Source organism: Chrysochloris asiatica, unplaced genomic scaffold (assembly GCF_000296735.1).
Source record: "Chrysochloris asiatica unplaced genomic scaffold, ChrAsi1.0 scaffold00136, whole genome shotgun sequence".
Classification (NCBI taxonomy): domain Eukaryota; kingdom Metazoa; phylum Chordata; class Mammalia; order Afrosoricida; family Chrysochloridae; genus Chrysochloris; species Chrysochloris asiatica.
In genome coordinates, this window is record NW_006408654.1 from 666629 (window position 1) to 691076 (window position 24448).

Sequence of the window (24448 nt, forward strand, 5' to 3'; positions counted from 1 at the left end):
TCTGCTCCCTTAAAGATTCACAGCTTCAGAAGCTCCATACAGGGTGGTTATGAGTCGAAACCGACTCAGTGGCACACCACCAACACCACTATTATTGTACTCCTAAGGAGCTCTGGAAGGAGCTCTGGTAGCGTAGTGGTTACGAATCGGGCTGCGAACCAGAAGGTCAGCAGTTCGAAACTACCAGCTGCTCCGCGGGAGAAAGATGAGGCGATCTGCTCCCGTAAAGATTTACAGCCTCGGAAACCCTATTCAGGGTCGCTATGGGTCGAAACCGACTCGACGGCACTTAACAACAACAACAACAAGGAGCTCTGGTAGCTTAGTGGTTACGAATCGGGCTGCTGATCTCATGGTCAGCAGTTCGAAACGATCAGCTGTTCCGCGGGAGAAAGATGAGGCTTTTTGCTCCGGTAAAGATTTACAGCCTCGGAAACCCTGTACAGGGGCACTATGAGTTGGAACCTACTCCACGGCACATAACCACCACCACCACCACCACCACCAGTATGGCCTTAGAGTCCTGGTGTGGCGCTATGGGTTAATACGCCAGACTGCAAAGCTGTTTGAACTGTAAGGTCGGCAGTTCAATCTCACCAGCTGTTCCATCAGAAACCCTATACAGGGTCACTTTGGGTCGGAATCGACTCTATGGCACTTAACAACAACAATAATAGTGTGGCGCTGGACTGCTAACCAAAAGGTCGGTGGTTCAAACCTATCAGCCGTTCCTTAGAAACCATATACAGGGTTGTTACGAGTTGGAACAACAATCATTATATTAATAACAACTATTATTATTGCATGTAAAGGGTTCAGCTGAGGCCTGGGCATAAAGGCAGGGATGGTTACTGATGCTGTTGTTATAACCCGTGTCCTTTGCTTCCTAACAGGAGCTTGTGGCCCTGCCCCAGCCTGGTAGAGGCTGTGGAGGTGTACGATCCAGAAGCCTGGTTCCCAGCCCTGTGGTCCATCCCTGGCTGCTGGGAGTGGAGGCTCCCACCAGGGAGCCGTGGCTTGCAGCGGCCCTTTGCCCCCAGTGAACCATGGGCCAGAAACTCTCGGGGAGCCTCAAGTCGGTGGAGGTGCGAGAGCCAGCTCTGCGGCCCACCAAGCGAGAGCTGTTTGGGACTGATCCAGGGCGGCCTGCGCGGCTGGACCAGCTCCTGGACATGCCAGCGGTGGGGTTGGCTGTGCAGCTGCGGCATGCTTGGAACCCTGAGGACCGCTCGCTCAATGTCTTCGTCAAGGATGATGACCGGCTCACGTTCCACCGGCACCCAGTGGCCCAGAGCACTGATGGCATCCGCGGAAAAGTGGGCCACGCCCGAGGCCTGCACGCCTGGCAGATCAACTGGCCAGCACGGCAGCGCGGCACCCACGCTGTAGTTGGTGTGGCCACGGCCCGCGCACCCTTGCATTCGGTGGGCTACACAGCACTGGTGGGCAGTGACACTGAGTCGTGGGGCTGGGACCTGGGCCGCAGCCGCCTCTACCATGATGGTAAGAACCGGCCGGGTGTGGCCTACCCGGCCTTCCTGGGTTCCGACGAGGCCTTCGCCCTGCCAGACTCGCTGCTGGTTGTGCTGGACATGGATGAGGGCACACTCAGCTTCGTAGTGGATGGCCAGTACCTGGGGGTGGCCTTCCGTGGCCTCAAGGGCAAGAAGCTGTACCCGGTGGTGAGTGCTGTGTGGGGCCACTGCGAAGTCACCATGCGCTATGTCAACGGACTTGACCGTAAGTGTGCCTGGTGGTGGGACCTGTTGCAAAGGTTGATGATGACTCACTGAGGAATTGGGGAGGGAGGCGGGAAGCAGGTGAGGTCCCACCCTCCATCAGCCCCTGAGGAGATCCTGCAGTGGAAAGTGTTGGTGAATGCCTGAACTCTGGGGCTAGGGCCCTGGGTTGGAACCTTGATTCCCCTTTTCTGGCTTAATGATCTTAAGCAGATTATTGAATTTTATTTCATGGTTAAAATATATACCATACCAATGTGACATTTTCCACATGTACAATTTGGTGATATCAATTACATTAATCACTCTCACCAATAATTGGGGCCAAATTTTCCATTACCGTAAATACAAAGTCCTAAACAATTCCTTCTCTTTGCCCTCTCCCTCCTGCCCCTGGTAACCACTAATCACACATTGGTCTCTAGACCTTTTCCTATTCAAGTTTCTGTAAGTGAAATTTTGGCCCTGTTGTGATTATCTTCAGTTAACATATTTTCAAGGTTTATCCATGTTGTGGCATATATCAGGACTTCATTTTTCTTTTTGACTAAAGTAATAGTCCATTATATGTACATACCACATTTCTCCATTCATCTGTTGATGGACTATTAGGTTGTTTCTACCTTGTGACTACTGTGAATAGTTCAGCACTGAACACTTGTCTACATACATCTGCTTGTGTACCTGCTTTCAGATATCTTGCATGAAATTAATTTTTTAAGAGACTGCCCGACTAGTTGTACTGTGTTGTATTCCCACCAGCAATGGTTCCAGTTTCTCCACATCCTTGTCAACGTTTATTTTCTGTTTTGTTTTTTGTTTAATCTTAGCCATCCTAGTGGAAGTAGAGTGGCAGCTCACTGTGATTTTTGTTTACGTCTCTCTGATCTCTATGAGATCTAACAGCAAATAACAACAATGACTAATGATGTTGAGCATCTTTTCATGTACTTGTTGACCAATTGTGTCTCTTTTTTTGATGCAATGTCTGCTCAAGGCCTTTCTTGGGCAAAGTATTTAACCTCTGTCTGACTTAGTTTTTCTGCCTGCAAAAGTGACACAGTGATAGTAATGTAGGCCAGGGTTGTCATTAGGACTGAATAATTTAATATATGCCACAGTGCTTAGAATAGTCTCTGAGATCTAATAAGGGCTTTGAGTGTTGGTTCTAATTATGAATTCTTCGGTCGTAACTAGGGGTTATCCAAATGATGTGTTCTGTGGGTCCATTCCAAGCTAGTCTCAGAGGGAGCAGAGTGACAAGTAGAAGGCACAATCCCTCAACTTGAATGCCAGGCACTCAAATTGCTAATAAGTACTAAGTAACGACAGTAATATCTATCTTTTATGGGCCCTTTGCTGTATGTAGAGGTTGAATACCCACATTTCAGCTTTCACTGGTGAATTGACTGCACTGCCAATGGGAGCAGCTACCCCTCACCTCCAGCTGATTATTGACTCATGAGGATGAGAGCTCTGGGTTGTAGAACTGTCTAATTTTTTTTCAAGACAACCAGAATTTTAGATTTTGTGCAAACCATCGTAAGTTTTAAAGTTGGCATCTGTTTGTGGTCAAATCCTTTCAGGCAGCACACAAGCTGACAAGTACTGGTTTTGACAACTCGGAGACCTCCCTCCATTTAGTCTGCTCAGCCATCCTACAAGCAGCTTAAAACTCATAGTGGCAGTCATGATTATTGGTGTTGGGAAGGCACTCAGGAGGCACAGTGGCCTGTGGCTAGAAGCCATCACAGCTAGCTCCCTATCTGAGTGGAATCCCAGCTGAATAAGGTCCGGAGCCTCACAGGCATGGACCCTCACACTTCCACATGTCTACCAACCAGCACCGGGTAAAACAGACTGCCTGCCACACTCTTAACAAATCTCTCAGAGACCCTGACATGACAATTTATTCATTTTAAATAAGAGCTATAATTGCTGACCAATAACTTGACTTCAAGATCCCTGTTTCAGAGATAAGGAAACTGAAGGGCAGAGCTAGAAGAGAGCTGGACTGGGGCCAGCCCAGGACTGTTGGCCTCTAAGGTCCATTCTTTCCCCCCCATTCTTTTCCCCTACCTCCCACTTTAGCTGAATGACTGAGATTTAAAAAAAAATAAAAATGGAGAGAGAGAAATCAAGAACGAGATTTTACTCAAGCATAGGTAGTGATTGAGGATGAAAGGCCAACAGAAAAGTGGCTAATATAGTCAGCTCACTGGTATAATTGGAGACCTACGTGCTATTATTTGGGTCACGATGACTGTTGAATGTCAAAATATTGTTCTGTTTACCTGGCTAACTGGTTAAATTTGGAAACAAATGTGTGTGTGCTGAGAAGGGCTCATTCAGTCATCACGGTTGCTTGTGGAAGGATGTCTGAACCCTGGTAACTAGGCAAGTCCCAGTCCCGAGAAAACCAACAGCAACTCCTTAGTTAATAGAAGTGGAAATTTTGTTTGCTGAAATTGATCATTGAACTAGAAGGATGACCTCTCTGTCTGGAGTCTGGTATGCCTCATTTCCAAGAGCATTCCAAGTGCTTAGTGGTTTTATATCTTTGAGGAGTCATTCCAATTCCCTAAGACTCATTTTACTCATCTTTAAAGTAGGTCTTCTTTATGGCTGCTGTGAGATCTTGGGTGGTGACACCAATAATGGGCTTTAGGGCAGGTTGAGTAGAGTCTCACAGGAGTTAGAAGGACCATGACAATGTGGAACCTGTAGCTGGTGGCCTGGACTAAATTCCTCAAGTGGATCTCTGGGGACTTGGAGTATTTTGGTCTCTAGGAGCCCATAAGCAGAGAAGGCAACCAAAGGTGGGGTACTGGGATAGAAAGAATTCTAAGCCAACATTGGGCATGGCAGAAGGTCTTCAAACCCAGGCATGACTAGAATGTGGAGGACGGGAATCAGAGACATGCTAGAAAGCAGAAAGACAAGGGTGGAATTGGGAGAGTTAGGCAGGCATCAACAAACAGGACCTGCTTCTCCAGAAGGTCATGAGGGAGAGAACTCTGCCCGCGGTAACTTACAGTCCCAAATTGGACTCTCAGCCCCAGCACCCATCAGGAGTTTTTGGACAACATTGGTGATCTCATTTTGGAAAATGGGGCTACTGACGCTTATCAGTGTGGAGTAGATGTCTGGTCACTGTTTTGATTAGCTAAGTGACCTGGGACAGTTCCTGGGGTTCACCTGTATATTAAAACAAAGTATTATTAATAAAGGGTTTTTTTCCTAATGAAAAGCAAGTTCATGGATATAATTGTCTCAGTTTTTGAATATTTATGACTGAAAGAGCAAGACTTAGAAAGGGCTTAAAGTATTAACTCTGACACGTGTTGTTTATTTTATTTTAGGGTTGGGGTTAGGTCTAGGGCTAAGTTTAACAGTTGTTGTTGTTAAGTGCCGTCAAGTCAGTTCTGAGTCATAGACACCCTGAATAGGATGTCTGAGGAGCAACTATTCGGTTTGAGACACCTACCTTGTGGTTAGTAGTCCAGTGTTTATCCTACAGCATCACACCAGGACTCTCAAGTTTAGCAGTAGATGTAGGAAAAGGTTTCTGGCAAGAAATACATCTAGTTATAAAATTAGGGTTTAGGGTGTAGAGTTTAGTGTTAGAATTAGGGCAAGGTCTGGGGCTAAGGCTTGGAATAGGTTTAGGGTTGGGGCTAAGGTTAGCTTTACCTTTAACATTTAGATTTAGGGTTAAGAGAAGGATTAAAATTAGGGTTAGAGCTAGTGTGAGGGCTAGGATAAAGTCTAGAAGTAGGGCTGAGGCTAGGATTGAATTCAATTTTTTTTTTTCAGGATGGTGGTGGTGTGCCATGGAGTCCATTTCAACTCATAACTACTCTGCACAAGTAGACTGAATAACTGCATTGGCCACTTTTTATCAGTTTCCTGAACGGTTCCCCCCACACCTCCCCCCCCACACACACACACACAACCACTACTAACTTGGAGTCATGGTGTGGTACTGTACAATAAGCACTAGACTGCTAACCACAAAGTTGGCGGTTCAAATCCACCAGTCACTCCTGGGAAGCCCTATACAGGATCTCTGTGGGTCGGAACTGACTCAACAGAACTTAACATCTGCTAACTTAATACTTTTTTTTGAGTACTCAAGCTCATTAATTTTACTTTATACTCTGTCTATATTACTCTTTGTGCCCAGTGAGACAGCCTGCTCTGTCAAAATCATGACGAAAACAATAGCATTTCTGTTTGAAACCATTGCTTAACAACCATACTATGGTGGCGATGTGGGTTAAGTGTTGTACTTTTAACTGCAAGGTCAGTGGTTCATACCTACCAATTGTTCCCATAAAGATTTATAGTCTTGGAAACACTATATTGGGTGGATATGAGTTACAATCAACTTGATGGCAGTGGGTTTTGTTTTGTTTTTAAAGATAAGAAAAAGAATTTCTGGTAAGCCTTTTTTTAAAAAAAAGAAATAACAACATTAATTTATCTAAGAAAAATTTCAAGCCGTCAAATTTACATTTTAAGTATTTTTCTGTTTTTCTATTATTCTTGTTTTCTGTTTAATTTATTTCTGCTCTAATCGCTTATCCATTCTGCTGATGTTCTTTTTGTCTCTTGACTGCTGCATTTAATCTACTGATGTTCAATGGAATTATCATTAGGTATGAGCTTTGTTGTTATCTTACATTTGTGCATTTTTTGTGGGGCTGCTGGTTTCTTTGTTCCATACTATGTTCATTTTGTTTGTGGATTTTCTTGTCATTTTCTTCGTTGCAGTGGTTCTAGTGTTTCCTAAGTCTTTTTACTTTCCTTCTTTTGTGTTTTAATAAGAGGTTTAGTGATGTTCTTTGAGGTTTCTCTATAAGTAATTAATTTCTTTCCATACTTAAAACAGTCTGTTCTGTTTTGAAATCTCCTTGATTCCTCTTCATTTGGAAGTTCTGTAACTACGCTATTCCTTCTTTTTACTTTGTCATTGTCATCATTACAAATTAATATCTCTGCTGTTGAGTAGGTTCCAACTAATAGTGACCTTGTATACGTTTCCAAAGCTGTACATTTTTGTGGAAGCAGAAAGCCTCATCTTTCTCCCACAGAGCGGCTGGTAGGCTTGAATCATCGACCTGTGGTTTGCAGTCCAGTGACCTGTGGTTTGCAGTCCAGTGCTTATTGTACACAGTCTTATAGGTTTGTTTTACTTTGGATACTTTTGCATACAAAAGTATCCAAAAGATTGACTTCTAGATGGTGATGCCATGTATATTATTATTCTCAGGTTGTTTTCTGCTGTTGTTGCTTCTCTGTCTAAAAAACTTCCTTTAGTATTGCTTGTAAAGTTGTTCTAATTTCTACAAACTCCTTTCTCTTTATGTGGAAATGTCCTAATTTCATCACCATATTTAAGGGACAATTTTACTGGGCATATGGTTCTTGGTTGGCATTTTTTATTTTTCTTTCAGATTTTAATATGTGTTATCCAATTGCTTTTTTGCCTGCTTTGTTTCTGCTGAGAAACCAGAGCTTAGTCTTATTGGTAATCATTTCTAGGTGACATTTCATTATTCTGAGCTGCTCTCCAGATTCTTTGCTTGTCTTTGGTTTTATAAAGTTTGATTATATCTTGGTGATTTTCTTTTGGAGTCAGTCCTATTTGGAGTTTGTCCACCTTCTTAAATGCACATCTTCTCATCTTTCATAATGTTAGGCAAGTTTTCTTCTAGCAGCACTTTGACAATTTTCTCTGTGCTTTTTTATGTTTTTTTTTTTTGTTTTTTTGGTTCTCTTCCTGTTCTAGAATTCCAGTTATGCATAAGTCATTCCATTTAATGATGTCCCACTTAATTATTAGACTTCCTTTGGATTTTTTTCGTTCTTTTTTTCCTGATTATTCCTGTAATGATTAGTATTGAGAGATTTTCCCCTAAGGTCAGTAATTCAGCATTCCATTAATTTAATTCTACTCCTTTGCCCTTTTATCTGTTTCTGAAATCTGAATATTAAATCATCTGCATTCCTGTTTGCTCTGTTTGCATAGTTTCTAATTGTTCATTTATTTTGTCAGTTTGATCTTGTAGTATTTTCCTGAATTCTTCTAAAGTTTTGTCTGTATTTTCCTTGATTTCATCTGCAACTTTCTTGATCTTTGTCATAATTCATTGAAGGTACCGAAATATCATTCTTTTGAGTTCCTTATCAAGTAGTTATAATACCATTTCTTCCTCAGAAATATTCCCTAGCTCAGTATTTTGGTAACTTGCTTGAGCCACTCTGTCTGGTTTCTTTACGCAAACTGGAATTGTCTGTTGTCTCCAACACGTTGTAGTGGTGTATTTAATTAATGATGAAGTGTTGGTATTTTTCGGCACTTACCACCTAACTCTTGGGGGTGTGATGTTCTTATTGTTAAGTGCCATCAAGTCAGTTCTGACTCATAGCAACCCTGTATAGGGTTTCCGAGGAGCAGCTGGTGAGCTTGAACCACTGACCTTGCAGTCCAGCACATTAACCCACAGTGCCACACCAGGACTCCTGGTGGTATGATAAAGAATGGAAATGTGTGTACAGTTCTCTGCCTACTGTTGGTGTAGCATAGTTCAGGGCAGGTTTGACTGGTGCTGGCTGCTTTCTATTATTGACCGAGGGTACAGAGCAGGTAATGACCCTCACCTAGTAGGTGGGTCTACAAGAGGTATTGTGTCTGGACTGTATTGGCATATTTGGAAGCAAATAAGCAAACAAACAAAAGTTACCAAACTAAACAACAGCAAGAAAAGAAAATAATAAAGGGGAAAGAAAAAACAGTAGCAGCAAATAATAATAATAGTAATTTACTAACTAAAATTAGGAAAAGAAAATAAAAACAAGGAAAGAAAAAAAATAAAAGAACATAAGCAGAAAGGAAAAAGCACAATAAGCAAAACCATGGAGGGAGAAAAGAAAGGAGAAAGAAAATAGTAAAGAAAAAAACTAAGAGAACAAAAAGGAAAAAATAAAGAAGAAAAGGGGGCAGGGAGAAAAGCTTAGGAAGAAAGGACAAAAACACAGGGAGAAGAAAGAAAAGAAAGAAACAACCAAACAAAGGAGAAAGAAAACAGAGTGGGGAGCAGGACACAGAGAGGAAAAAACTGTGGTGGGACAAAACACCCAGTATATTTGGCAGCCTCTGCCCACCAAGTAGCTCATGGGGTGAGGGAATGAAACACACCATCCTAAATGGAGTTCCTGCTGACCTAGGTATTGTCTGGTATTGGGGCATCTGATCCAAATTGGTTTGTGCTGGCTCAGATAGTGGCTGAGATCAGGGTACTTGTTCTCAGAACTCTTCTAAGCCCAGAGGGTATCTGGGGGCTGGTAAGTTTGAGTATGGAAGGAGTTCTTTCTTGCCCAGGGCTGGCTGTCTATAGGCCGAGTGTCCAGTACTGTGAGTTCTGCTGGTCTGATGAGGCAAAGCCCACATACCTCCAGACTAAGGGGTGGTACAGTCAGTGTCCAATCCACAAGGTGGGACCAGGCCAGGAGGGTGTGGGGAACAAGGAAGAATAACATTTTTCTCATTGCCAGCCACTGGTGTGCGCTAGTGTTGTCAGGCTGCTGTCTTGCTTAAATGCTGCTTGCAAAAGGCCAGCCTCCAGCTCACTCTCCATCTCCTCTTTCATCACTTTTATTCAGCTTCTTCTAGTCTTCGTCTATCCTTTTTTCCAAAGCTCAGGGTTCCAGATCCATCATTTGTATCTGCTTCATTTGATATATTGGCTCATTGTGTCTACCTTGTCTGCCATCTTCAATTTTTGTTTTCTTGTTGAAGTATGTATTTGTTGAGGCAGGCAAGAGCTCTTGGGGAGGCAGGCAAGAGCTCTTGGGGATGCAATACATAATGTTGTGGAAACTTCTACAAGTGAAATTGCTCTTAGGCTATACCATATCAAGAAACAAACAGCTCAGCATTTCCAGGTTTACTCTGAAGAGCTACAGTACATCTGGAGGCCCTGCGTGAGTGAGTTTAAGAACAATAGAACTGAGACCAGGCAAATGGGCCAGCTGTCCCCAGATGAAGTCTATGACAACTCTTGGAGCTTGTCTATCATCTTCATTTTCTGATGAAGAAATGGAGGCATAGAGAACATGAGTGACTTTCTTGAGGTCACACAGCTAGTAACTGATGGAGTCCAGATTCCAACTGAACAGACTGGCTCAGGGGCACCTGCTGGAAATAGTTACAGACAAGGCAGGTAGAGAACGCACAGAGGGAGGCTGCTTCCTGGGTTGGCCATACAGCAAACTGGCTTTACATTAAGTTTGGTTGAGGGTCTAGAGGCTTCAGGTCGGTCCCCTCTACCCTTACATCATTCCTTATAACTCTTGGCTCAGCACAGAGCTCCATGGGTGTTCTGAAAAACTAAGTTGCATTAAGACAGCCCTAGTGGTGGTCTTGAATCAGGCACACTTGATGGCTTAATCACCCATGGGAGAATATTATTGCAAACATCCCACTGCTGTGAAGTCTGGGCCTCTGGAGTGGGCTAGCTCTTTGAATCTGCTCCTTAGGGCTGGAGAACCTTGGCTTGCCTAGCTTCTTGCAAAATTGTGGGCAGCAGGAAGGCTAACAGAAAGGCTTTGTTTGGTGGGTTGGAGTTTTTGGATGGTGCCTTAGTTCTTTCCTGCTGCAACAACAGAAATGCAACAAGTGTATGACTTTAACAAGCAGAAATCTATTCTCTCACAATTCAGGAGGCTAAAGGTCCAAGTTCAGAGTGCTGGCTCTAGGGGAAAGGTCCTTGTCTCCTTTCAGCATTGGTAAGTCCAGTATTTCTTGGAGATCTGCATATATCTTGGCATCAATCTTTCTTTGGATCTAAGAATTTCACATTGCAGGACTCCAGGTCCAAAGGACACACTCCACTCTCGGCTTTGCTTTCTTGGTGGTAGTGTTGTTGTTGTTAGGTGCTATCAAGTTTGTACCGACTCATAGCAACCCTGTGCACAACAGAAAAAAATGTTGCTCGGTCCTGGGCCAACTTCACAATTGTTGCTTGAGCCCACTGATGCTACCATTTTGCCAATCCATCTCGCTGGGATCTTCCTCTTTTCTCTGACCCTCCACCTTACCAAACATGATAGATATCCTTTTCCAGTGACTGGTCCCTCCTGACAATATGTCAGAAGTATGAGAGATGAAGTTTGGTCATCCTGGCCTCCAAGGAGCACTCTAGCTGCACTTCTTCCAGCACAGATCTGTTGGTTCTTTTGGCAGCATATGGCACTTTCAATATTCTCCTCCAACACCGTAACTCAAAAGCATCAACTCTTCTACGGTCTTCCTTATTCACTGTCCAGCTTTTGCATGCCTATGAGGTTATTGAAAATACTATGGTTTGGGTCAGGCTCACCTTAGTCCTCAAGCTGACATCTTTGCTCTTCAACACTTTAAAAAGGTCTTGTGCAGCAGATTTGCCTAATGTAATACATTGTCTTATTTCTCAACTGCTGCTTCCATGAGTATTGGTAGTTGATGCAAGAAGAATGAAGTCCTTGACAACTTCAATCTTTTCTCCATTGATAAGAATGTTGTTTATTAGTCCAGTGGTGAGGATTTTTGTTTTCTTTACATTGAGATGCAATTAATGCTGAAGGCTGTGCTCTTTGATCTTCATCAGTAAGTATTTTAAGTCCTCTTCACCTTCAGCAAGCAAGGTTGTATCACCTGCATATCGCAGGTTGCTAATGAGTCTTCCTCCAATCCTGATGCCATGGTTTTCTTCATATAACCCAGCTTCTCATATTATTTGCTCAGCATACAGGTTGAGTAAGTATGGAGAAAGAATATAACCCTGTCACACACCCTTCTTAATTTTAAACCATTCAGTGTTCACATGTTCTGTTCAAACAACTGCCTTTTGGTCCATGTACAGATTCCTCATGAGCACAATTAAGTGTTCCGGAATACTCATACTTTGCAATGTTGTCTGTAGCTTGTCATGATCCATACAATCCACAGCCTTTGTATAGTCAATAAACCACAGGTAAACATCTTTCTGGTATTCTCTGCTTTCAGCCAAGATCCATCAGACATCAGCAATGATATCCCTCATTCCATGTCCTCTTCTGAATCTGGCTTGAACCTCTGGAAGTTCTCGGTCAATGTGTGCTTGCAGCTGTGGTAGTAGGTATTTCTTTCTCTGCTCACATCTTTCTCCTTTTTATCTTTTGTAAAATAAAAGGTGTTGCATGCCACACCCTTGGGAATCTCCCATATATCAGACCAGGATGATAGTGGGATTAAGGGTGGCGTACCCCACCTTTTGAGTCCTGATGTGGGACTGTAGGATAAGCCCTGGACTGCTAACACCAAGGTCAGCTGTTCAAACCCACCAGCCACTCCTCAAAAACAGGTTTGCTATGAGTTGGAATTGACTCAGTGGCACTTAACAATGGCAATAATATCCTACCTTTGGAATCCTGGTGTGGTGCTGTAGGATAAACATTGGACTACTAAATACAAGGTTTGTGATTCAAAGCCACCAACTGCTCTTTGCCAATCCTATATAGAGTCACTATGAGTTGGAACCTCATCCCATTCTCTCTCCTAGCTTCTGGGGGAGACCACATGGAGTGCCGAATTCCAGCTCTGCTAGATAAAGTTGGTAAAGCACTTTGTAAGGGGTCTGGTATAGGACAAGCATTTAGAAAGCATTGGACATTATTGTTGTCACTTTAGTAATGGTTGTTTTCAGAACATGGCTTCCAGCCCAAGTCCTGCCATGGACTTGCTCTATGATTCTGGTTAAACCTCATAGACAGGTTTTGAGTTTCTTGATCTGGGAAATGGGGCTGTATATCTTGTCATTCCAAATGAAGGAGACTGGATCCTTCTTCCTGTCCAGAGGTTATGACTCCTCAACATCCCATCAGCACTGGCCTGAGATACCTTGCTATTGTTGGTGTTAAGTGCTGTGGTGTTGGTTTCAACTCATGACACCTCAGTAGAGGGTTTCCAAGACTTTAAATCTTTCGTTGCAACAGAAAACATCATCTTTTTCCTGTGGAGCAGCTAGTGAGTTCAAACGTCCAATCTTGCGGTTTGAAGTTTAGTGCTTATCTTATAAAGCTACTGCACTCCCTAGAGACAGACCTTGGAAGGCAGCACTAGGGGCCATCTGGTGTGGTAGCCTCTAGTCTCCTCCAGAGCTGCTCACTGACATCCGATTGTAGGACTTTCTCCCACCCCAATCTGCCTCCCAGGTGTTGGGGATGTGTGGAGAGCTGCACCTGTCCCCAGGTGTTGGGGAGGTGGATAGGGCTGACTTCATTCTGGTGACAGTGGTCACTGATATGGTCTTTTCTGAAGGATCCATTTGGTGTTTGGGCATGAAATTGAGATCCTAATGAAAACACATATCCTTTCTCCCACTGCTCTCCACAGAAGTTCTCACAAGCAGGGGTGGGGTCTCAGTTTCCTTGTGTCCTGAGGGCCTGGATTCAAGAAGATGTTTGTTGTCAAATGGAATTGTTGACATAGAATTCCTTTTTTCCATATTGTCAGCCCTGGGTGTCTGAGGACAGCTGCCATGCCACCATTTCTGGTCCCTCTCCTCACTCACCCCACCATTCTGCGCTACATGGATTCCCCAAAAGGCTATATCCAAGCTTTTGTCTGGCCTGGTACCCCAGAGCCTTGGGATTGGGGAATGGGGAGGTCCAACCTCTGTGGATGACCTGAGGGTGGGCTCTGGAGCCTGGCCAGCTCCACCTTAGGAGGTTCCCTGGGCAGCTACCCAAGTGTATAATACCTCTGTCTACAATTCCCATTTCTTTTTTATCTGTCCTAAACCCAGGAAGCCCAGGGCCCAATGTTAAGGTTGTTCTTTGTGGGAGAGGGGGAGGGGAAGATGGGGCTGGAATACGGGTTCTCCTTTTCCACTTTGACTAGAGGATAACACTAATATAGTGTGAGTATCTACTAGGTAGTAGACATTATGTTAGATGCATATGTTCCATCAACCTCCCAACAGCCCCTTGAGGTTATTGTTTTCAGTTGTCATCAAGTCAATTCTGACTCGACAATCACATATGTGTAGAGTAGAACTGGTCTCCATAGAGTTCTCAAGCCTGTGATCTTTAGGAAGTAGATCACCAGGTCTGTCTAACAAGGCAACTCTGGGTAATTTTGAACTGCCAGCCTTTCAGTTGGTCATCCAGTGTTTAGCCTTTTGTGCCAGTCAGGGACTCCTCTCTGTAATGTAAATATTTCTGTCTGTAACTCACAAATGGGAAGCTGAGGTTCCAGAAGTTTATATAATTTGTCCTTAGCTAGGATTCCAACCCAGGTCACCTTGTTTCCATAGGACTCTCCTGCCTCTGCTTCCATTCATGGAGTTGATGATAATGAGCATGGAAGGTCTGAGACAGGTCAGAGGCCCCCACCTGCCTCTAGTCTTTCTGTCTAGGCTGGCATGGAACCATCAACATCTACTCTTGGGAGGAAGGTTAATCTCCAGCCCAGGCTACCCTCTAGCCTTGCTATCCAGTGAGGCCAAGCTTCTCCTGGGGCTACTGGGAGAGAGATCTCATAGGCAGATATCTGTCCTAAATACAGAGAGGGCTGTCCACTTCCATCAGCTTGTGTGGTGAGATGAATTACTTTTAAGGCTCTTCTAGCCATAGTCTTTGTGACTCCCACACAAGGATTAGATAGAACTATACAAATAAAATGCTTGTAAACCACCTAGGAGCTTAGACAGCTTGCTGCGGATGCAAATAAAGTGCTTGAAATCCTTGTGGGGTGGGACCATGCAAATAAAATGTATGGAACCTTAACTAGGAGATTGGTTAGTTTTGTCTTCTGCTAGCCAAGGTCAGCAGTTCAAAGTCACCAGCCACTCCTCAGAAACCCTGTACAGGGTCGCTATAAATCAGAACTGATTTAATGGCACTTAACAACATCCTTAAAAGAAGGAGCCTTGGTAGTGGATGATGCATTGGGCTACCAACAGCAAGGTCAGTAGTTTGAACCCACCAGCCATTCCTCGGGAGAAAGATAAGGCTTTCTCAGAAACCCTATACAGATTTGCCTAACCCTCAGATCCCTAGTTCCCCTCCCTCCAGAAACTGCCATTAGCAGTTTCTAAGGTTTCTTCCTAGAGATATTTATAACCTTTTTTTTTTTCTTTTTTTTTACACAAATGTAATCACACTGTAAACATGAGTTGTAACCAACTAGACTACACGCAGGTCCAACAACAGCCTTTAAAAGAGTCCTGGTGTGGTGATAGTGGACTTCTAGCCACAAGATTGGCAGTTCAAAGTACCAACAGTGCTCAGAAACTACATAGGGTCATTAGAGTTGGAACCAACTCAAAGACACACAACAACAAACCTTAAAAGAGCCCATCCCAGAGCAGGAGGATAAGGGGATCTCACTACCACCAAGAAAGAAGAGCTAGAAGGGCCTGGGAGTCCTGCATTGGGAACCTTCTAGATCCAGGAGACAGAGAGACCTGTGACATCAGAGTGAGAAAGCTGAGCCTTAACTGGCAGAGTGGTAACTCTTGTCACGTGGCAGAACTAGCCTTGAAGGCCCATGGAGTGTGATTGCTGAGCACCTTCAGTCCAAGGCTTACTGGAGGAGTTGGGTGTCTGTGGGCACATATTGGTGGTACTGAAAGAGCTTTGTAATACTTGCCTGAGCAGGGCAGAGGGTGGAACAGCTTGAGGGGCCAAGAACTAGGGAGAGGCCTGCCTGTGAGCATAGTCTAGAGGTTGCCCTAACTCAAGAACTGTACCCTGAGTTGTTTCCAATCCTGAATTGTAATCAGTCCTGGTGTGGTGCTGTAGGATAAGTATTGGACTGCAAGGTCAGTTTGAACTGCAAGGTTGGCAGTTTAAACTCAGCGGCTGCTCTTCAAACCCCATGAGTTGGAACTGACTTGGCGGCACTTAACAACAATAAACCCCATAGGCATGACTATTATCTGTGAGTTCTATGTGGCCATTGCAATGCAGGCTTATAAACCCAGCAGAGAAGTTGATTATGCTGTGGGAGGGACTGCTGGCATCAGAATTGGTATAAAGGTTGGAGGTGGACATGTTTCTGACCTCCACCTCAAGGGAATCAGCCTTGGGCTATTGATCTTGATTCTCTCTCCTTGTGAAGTCTGACAAGGATGTCTGACTCCCCCACGCCACCATTTTTTACAGCCTCGTTCAATGTATTTCCAGGCGTAGTTCCTAGATGGCTTAATTGATCTGCCAACAAGTATTTATTGGAGCAGCGCTCAGCAGAGGAGGCTGGCAGCCAGCCAGGGCTTCTGGTATTGGTGGAGGCCAAAGAGAGTTTCCTAGCAGGACTACAAGGACACCATCCCCTTGTCAGAGCCACCCCCCAGGCTTGAGCTACACACACGCCCTTCCTGCTTGCCCTGACTTGCATGTGTCACGGGCAGCGTGGTCCTCCCAGCCTCCCTGACAGCTGGTCTGGATTCTTCTTCTACCCGGCCCAGGTCCAGATAGCTACCCACAGCCTTGCTGTCTCTCCACCTTGGTCTATCACTCCATCCTGACCTGAGCTCACTCCTATCCCTTAGCTGGGCCACTGGCCGGCACCATCAGCTCTGCCATGGAGTTCTCGGCAACTACTAATTTTTCCACATGTGAGCTTTTTCTTTCCCCAAGTAGGTGTGAAGTTCCTCAGGGCAAGGAGGAAGTCCAAGAGGTGCTTGATGGGAAACAGAAAGAATAGGAACTTAAAAATATGTGTGTATTTTGAAAGGTAAATTGTGTGTGGTAGCTTAAAGTACCATAAAAAGGGTACAGAGTAACCTACCCACGCTCTAGCCCTCAGTTCCCTAGTTCCCCTCCCTCCAGAAACTGCTGCTAGCAGTTTCTTAGGTGTCTTCCCAGGGATATTTATGACCTATTTTTTTCTACACAAATGTGATCACACTGTAAACACTCCTCTGTATTTCATTCTTAACATGTTTTGGCAGTTATTGAATGTCAGCTAATGTGGTGGTGGTGGTGTGCCGTGGAGTCGGTTCCAACTCATAGTGACCCTATACAGGGTTCCCAAAGGCTATAAATCTTTACGAAGCTGTAGCATAGTGGTTACGAGACTCCTAATCTCACAGTGAGCAGTTCAAAACTACCACCTGTTCTGGGGGAGAAAGATGAGACTTTCTGCTCCTGTAAAGATTTATAGCCTCAGAAACCCTCACTATGAGTCGGAACCAACCCCACGGCACATAACAACATCAAGCCTCATCTTTCTCCCCGCAGAACCACTGGAAGTTTCGAACTGCTGACCGTGTGATTAGCAGTCTGACTCCTAACCACTGTGCTACCAGAGCCCCTTTCAGCTGATGTAGAGCTGTCTCATACTCACAGCTTCATAATTATCCAGGCTCCTTTTTTTCTTTTTTTTAAACATCTCGGCAGTTTCCAATCTTTGAGAATAAACTTTTTCTTTTTTTGTCTTCCGTTTTTAAACAACGGTAAATATATGTGTATGTAACAAAACATTTGACATTTCAACAATCCTATGTGCAGTTAATTTTGTTCATCATTTTTTCAACCATTACTCTTATCCATTCCCAAATTCTACCATCACCTTTAACAGAAGCCCCGTGCCTCCTATACAATGACTCCCCTTCCCCACTTCCCAGCCACCTGCCCCTGGTAAGCACTAATGACCTTTTGTGTCTATACACTTGCCTATCTAGATTCATACAATATGTGACCTTTGGTGACTAACTTAATGCAGTTAGCATGGGTTCGTCCATGTAGCATGTATCAGTACTTTGGAGTTGAAGTCCATTTCTCCTCCTTTAGGCTAATTACAGCCTACAGCCTCAGTGTCCCCTTCTGTTCAGAGGTGCTGTATCAGAGGTGATAGTAGGTGGATGGTGGAAGAAAGTTGTTAAGTGCTGTTGAGTCAGTTCTGACTCATAACAGCACTGTATACGGTTTTTCAAGGAGTGGCTAGTTGGTGGGTTTGAACCACCAACCTTATTTATGGTCAGCAGTCCAGTGCTTATCTTATAGCACCACACCATGATAGTAGAATCACATTAATTTTGTCCTCAGGGATCCTCAGAGACATTGTTGGATTAAGGTCATTTGAATCATATACTTTAGTCAATCTAGGGTAGGTTGTTGTTAAAGTGCCATTGAGTCAGTTCTGACTCATAGCGATCATGTATAGGTTTTCCAAGGAATGGCTGGTGAGCTTGAACCACTGACCTTGTGGTTCGAACCGACTTTGCAATCCAGCGCATTAGCCCACAGCACCACACCAGGACTCATTTAGACTCATTTAGGGTATATGTCAGAACAATAAGATACTTGGCACCTTTAATTGCACAGAATAGACCCATAATGGGTGTGCTTTGTGACTTTATTATTGCTGCCGCCAATACTAATGCTGCAGGTGGTTGCTTTTTGAGGCAGTCTGCACCTTAGCCTTCTCAGTCCTATCTCATAGTACCCTTGGAACAAAGTACATAGTAGGTGCTCAATAAATGCACACTAATGCACTGGTCTCCTGCCCTCATGCTAACTTTTCTCTGGTGCCACAATGAGACACAGATGGCAGAGACAGAAAGGGGCTGGCTGTGAGCCTGACCCCTACATGCCCTGCATCCCTCCTGTCATTGTGGACTGTGCCCAGCTCATCTGTCCACACATACAGGCCAAGCAGAGGCAACGTTATAGGCTGAGTATCTCAATTCAGGATCCCAACATCCAGAAAGTGGACTGTATCCTTTGTTACCCACTGAAAGAACAGACTTTCAGCTGGAAAAAATTAAAAGGTTCTCTTTTGGATACCGTGGCCCAGCCTGGAGGAAAATTTTCACAATTAAGGCAGTGGTGACTGCAGTGGTGAGCACTTGGATCCAGGAAGTCCTGCCTGCAGTAAAAGGGCTTTGAAATGTCTGCTCCTCCAGGAATAGTGTCATATGGGTCAGAGTGGCTTTAACTGTGGAGGGCACCAGAAGCCCAACGTGCTGCCATTTTCCTTTTTGAGGGGCAGTGTGGGCTCACTGCAGGAGCCTGGGTTCAGGGGTCTCTCAGCACTGGACTTGGCTTCTAATTAGCTATGACCCTGAACAAGTCATTTAACTACCAAGCCTCAGTTTCCTCATCTGTGAAATATAATTTTTTTTTCAAGTTAATTTGCCACAAGGTGTTAGAATCATGGATAATATATATAAAATGACTGGTCTCATGCTTGGTGCATAATGTGGACTGAAAATGGTAAGTTTAAAAATGGTCAGTTATGACTGTTACAGCCTCCCTGTTGTTGTGAGGTGCCATCAAGTCGGTTCCAACTCATAGCAACCCTGAATAACTAACTGCCTTGGACTGACCCCAACTCATGGCAACGCCATGCACAATAAAACACAAGGCTGCCTGGCCCCGCACCTCTCCAGAGTGTATTTTCAGGAGCCACAGGGTTCTCACTGGTTGCTTTTTAAGAGTAGATCATTAGACCTTTCTTGTTGTTAAATGGCCTTGAGTCAAGTCTGACACGTAGCAATCCTCTATAAGGTTTTCAAAGAGTGACTGGTGAGTTTGAACCGTCAACCTTGTGGTTCAAACTGACCTTGCAGCCCAGTATCACACCAGGACTCCCAACATAATCTGGAAACTGCTGAAACCTCTTCCACATCTAGCAACACACAAGCATCCACTGACAGTGGTGGTGGTACTTGAGACCACCCACATGGGAGGCAAGAGAATTCTACCATTGACTCACCAGTGCCTCATACTGCTCCCAAAGATGAATAAAATTACTGTCATGGTGATTAAATGTTAAAGTAACTATTGTTAATAAATCTTGGCCCACATTGTGAAATCTGAGGGATTTCACACAAGAGAGACTGTTGACTGTGGGCGGCGCTTTTTATTCTTTTGTCTTTAAGATACTTGATGGAAATGCCCCCCCAAGGTGAAAAGGCCATAGTGAGTGTGTTGAAAATGAGCTGGAGGCATTCAGCCTTTCCTGTGAGCAACTTTAGAAGTTGCCAAGGATGTGTGGCCATTTTCTTTGCCTGGTGAGCATGTGGTTAGCAAAGACACCCAGACAAGCAGTATCTGCTCTGGCTGGGCCAGTGGTATGTTTGTCAGGGGTGAGTACTGAGGTAGCAGTCCGGACGGTAGTTACTCTGAACAAGTAGGTAGTTACCAGGTCTGCTATGGGGCTGGCCGACACTGAACCTGTGGGGAAAGAAGAAGGGAAGTGGGCAAAAAGTCTGCAGAGGGCAGTCAGGGCCCCAAGTGTTAGGTTGGGAAGGGTACCATCAGCAAACTGCTGCAAGACCCCTGTTTTACGGGGTGAGGGTGAGGGGTTTTGCAGCTGGAAGGACTTGCCCAAGGTCACTTGTCAACTAGCAACAGAATCGGAAGAAAAGCCTGGCCTCTAATATCCCCTGAAAATGCAAGCCAATAGAATCAAGAGCTTGGGAATTCAACAACGCAGTTTGTGAGTCAGTGACTGATAGAGAGTATAGTTTAATGCTCCAGACTGCAAAGCCATTTGAACTGCAAAGTCAGCGGTTCAAGCTCACCAGCTGCTCCTCGGAAACCCAATACACGGTCACTATGGGTCATCCACTTGACAGCACTTAACACAACAGCATAGTTTAGGAAGACAGTCTATAGTCTAGCATCTGGAGGGGTCAGAATAGCTTCAAAGCATTGGCAGAGTTGAGACATGTGCCCCCACACACATACATGAAGACCTCCTGGGTTTTCCAGTGCCTGTTACCTGACACCCTGCTCCCACCACACTCAGAATGCAGAACAAAGGGGCTCACACAGTCAGAGAGACCAGGGTGAAAGCTGGTTCTGGCCACAAACAACCTGAGCATAACCTCCCTAACTTCTCATTTCCTCAGTCTTCTCACTTGCAAAGCGGATTTGGTGCTGGTTCTTATCCCATCAGGATTTTTGTCAGCAGGGCTTCTTCACCAAGAATATGCAATCGAGTCACCTGGGGATCTTGTTAAAATGCAGATTCTGAGGCAGGAGGTCTGGGTGGGGCATAACAAGCTCCCAGTGGTGCTGTTATTGACTGAGGATTCAGTGAGTTCTCAGTGCTGAAGGCCCAGCACCGAACTCTACATTCCCAGCTCACCTTCCTGGGCTGCTTGCCTTCGTCCCCACTGTCCACCCCGCCAGCCCCTACTCTAGTTCTGCCTCCATTCTAATCTACTTATTGCCCTGTGTTTTCCCATGTGCTGATGTGTATTTTCGAAATGGCCGGTTCCTCCCTCTCCTACCCACTTCCATCACTCCCACCCCAGCAAACAGCCTGGCTCTGACCCTGAGGGCAGTTCCTGGGCCTTGCTGTACTTCCTTCTGAAGGTGCCCCTGAGTCTTCCTCTTGTTCTCATCCTCTTCAGCCACTGAGTGATTCCGTTTCTCTATGTTCTGCCAATGAGGTGTACACACAAGTAAATCCACATTATTACCCACGAGCTTTCCCATGAGGACAACTTGTGTTTGGGAAGGGATTACCATGAGCAGAAACGGCTCTTTGTTAAACAGCCCCTGATTGAGCACTTACAAAAGGCCAAACACTGCTAAGCGTAGCACATGCATCATCTGATTTAAACCTCCGCAGGCCCCTGCAAGCATGAGTGAGCCCTCCATGCATTTCAATCCCTGTAATTCCCACAGATGAAGGAGAGTGAGGCTGGAGCAATGAAGAGTCAGCTCCAGGCACACATGTGGGAGATAGTCACTCCAGGGAGACTTCCACCACAGAGCTCACACTGGGTCTCCTGTGGTTATGGGGACTGTCCCATAGTTATCAGCTTGTCCCTTAAAAAGGGTATTTACCCAAGCTGGTGTGAGCAGCTTTCACAGCCACACCACTTAAATATGCTTAAACACAGTATGGCCAAACTGCATTCATTCTCAACCTATCCATTCAGAATTGGTGATAATTCTGAGTGGTTTGTGCTGGGAAAGCAATGAATAGAGTTAGCAAATTATAGAAGGTGGGGTGTGACTAAAAGACTTGGGGGAAGCAAACTGTGCTCATAGGGGGCATTTATTTGCCTGTGGCCAGGGAGCCAGCTGGTCCCCCCAGAGTCTTGTCTCTTGGTTAAGGCAAGGGGATGGTTAGCATGAGTTACGACCTAGCCTAGACACTAATAAGGCTGTGTTTCAGAGGCCTTCCATAATTCAAGTTTAGGCTGTGACGTTTAATAGCCCTTCTTCATCAGATCTTCCAGGACTCGGTGTTTCCTTAATGATTGATTTGCTTGGGATGAAATTAAGCCGAGCCAGCGTGAGCTTGGAAAATCCTGCCTCGAAGCTCCTCTCCGCAGCTTTTCATCCTGCAGGGCGGCAGCTTTCTATAAATAGAGCTTCCAGCCCACTGCATGAACTGCCTGCTGGGAGTCCCAAGAGCCGAGGCTGCCCGTCATCCACCCCTGGGATCACAGTTGACAGGCACCTCCAGCCTCCCAGCCCTATGACCCAACTGGGGAGCAGCAGGAGGCTGTAGTTGCCAGCTAAGACCTCACTGTCCCAGCTTTGGAGTCATTTAACTAGATGCCTTTGAGTGGAACAGCTTGATTGATTTTGAGCAGCTTCCCAGGTCTTGCCTTATTTGTTGATGTTTTTCCCTTAAAATGCATTTCACCAGGGTGTCCCAGGGTGAGGTGGATGACAACTCTCTGCCCAGTATCTGGGTGGCCAGCCTCTCAAGGAGGAGCATGGGGACGCTGTTCATCTTCCTAAGAGTAGCTGCTTTTGGAGTGAAGGACCAGGGTCACAGCAAGGAAGGGCCAGTCCCAGTGTCCACCTAGAGGCCAGGCCAGGCCAGGAGCGGGAGCTTCTAGGTGGGCTGCCATGTTAAGCTGGGCTTCTTTGAAAGTCCAGAACCCAAAAGTCACAAGGTACCACAGGAAAGGAGGTGAGTGTAAGGCTGTGTGAGGATCAGGCAGGTCGGGAACAAGAAAGCTGTCAGGCCCATTGCTACCTCCACTTCTTGTCTACTCCAGGCCCTCCTAAACTCACCCATCCCCTACCTCTTCTGTTTTTCTGTTCCCTCTTAATTTCAGGTGCTCCTTGGCTTTGGTTCACTATAGCCCTGACTTTCCTCTTGTGCCCATACAGTTTCAGCTTTCCTGTTACTGTTACATTATTTTTCTAGTTTGTGGTTTCAAGTTTTGAGAGTTTCGATTGGCCCAGCTCTTCTCCTCAGATCTGGGCAGAAGATCTGACCCAGCCATCTGATTGGCTGCCTTTGGGTCACTTCCACCTATTGGCTCAATAAATAGTAGAAAGACTATGGGAATCATGGGATTACTCACTTACCACACTTACTTGGGTATCAGCATCCCTCAGGGAGCTTGGCAAAAACACAGATTTCTGCCTACTGAAACAGACACTCATGCTGTGAACACTGGGGTTTTAACATATGTCCCTGGTGATTCATGTCATCATCCCAGCACTGGCCAGAAGTCAGCTGCTGGAGATATCTGACTAGAAGGAGGCTACTGGGGCGGATGGGGGTGTGGATCATGCAGGGGTGGCAATGGTGGTGGCCAAGTAGTGATGGCCCAGATTTGCAGGAAATAGTCAGGAAGCTGGTCTAACACAGAGGCAGGCATTGGTCTCCCAGTCTTAGCTGGAATGAGCCTCGGGGACCTGGAGGTCTTGTTCATTGGCTCTAGCACCAAGGAAAATACATCCGGGTGTCTGTTCCGTGCCTAAATTTAGAAAGGCTGTATCGCTTGTTTCTTCCCAGGGCATCCCAAAGGGGTCCCCAGGGGTGAGTGATGCGTCACAGGGGAGCACTGCCTAGTGTTGGTCCTTACACTGAAGTTCTGGGATGTTCTCATGCATGACACTTCTGCACTCATATGGCTGTAGTTGCAAGCCTCCTTGGTGGCTGCCTCACTCCCCATTGAGCAGGGGCTGAGTGGTCCTGTCTGCTCTTAATGTTCTCAGCACCTGCCTGGATAGCTCAGAGTCCACAGTAAGAGGGAAAAGCATCGAGCAATTGGATGGAGGATGAGGCCCAGGAAAAGAATGCCCACTTCCCACCACATAAGACAAAAAAAGAACATATAAACTTCTCATTGAAACATCAGGGAAGGGAATCCTGAGAAGCTTCCGATTTGCTAGGAATAGTAAGTGGAAATTAGTTGTACCATGCCATAGCTACTAATTTGATGTGGGTGTCAAGAAGCCATTGCTGTTTCCTCTACCACACACAGTGCTGCTATGTCTCACCCCCTGTGTAGGCCAGTCTGCCCACTTGTGTGGAGAGGGACAGTGACCATTTTAAAATGTAGAATTCAGTGGCATGAATTACATTCACCATGTTGTGCAACCATCACCATTGTTTATTTCCAAAACGTCTCCACTGCAGAAACCTTATTAAGTAATAACTCCCCAACCCTGATAACCTCTAATTCATTTTCTGTCTTTCTGAGTTTTCCTAATCTAGATATGTCATATAAGTGGGATAGTGGGATTTGTCATTTTTCTGTCTGACTTATTTCACTATTTCACTTAACATATGCTTTCAGGATTCTTCCATATGGTCACGTGTGTGTGTATGTGTATGAATGTATATATACATATATATATATATATATATCTGGTAGCGTAGTGGTTACGAATCGGGCTGTGAACCTTAAGGTCAGTGGTTCGAAACTACCAGCTGCTCCGCGGGAGAAAGATGAGGCTTTCTA

The 24448-nt window shown here is 45.2% G+C and overlaps 1 protein-coding gene across 1 annotated transcript in view; it reads left to right on the plus strand.

The window, feature by feature from the left end:
• Positions 1-1046: 1046 nt before the first annotated feature.
• Positions 1047-24448, plus strand: part of SPSB4 (splA/ryanodine receptor domain and SOCS box containing 4) — a 107122-nt gene continuing 83720 nt past the window's right edge. The window contains exon 1 of the mRNA XM_006869842.1: positions 1047-1740. Coding sequence (XP_006869904.1) covers positions 1047-1740 — 694 coding nt within the window. The remainder of the gene's footprint in view (positions 1741-24448) is intronic.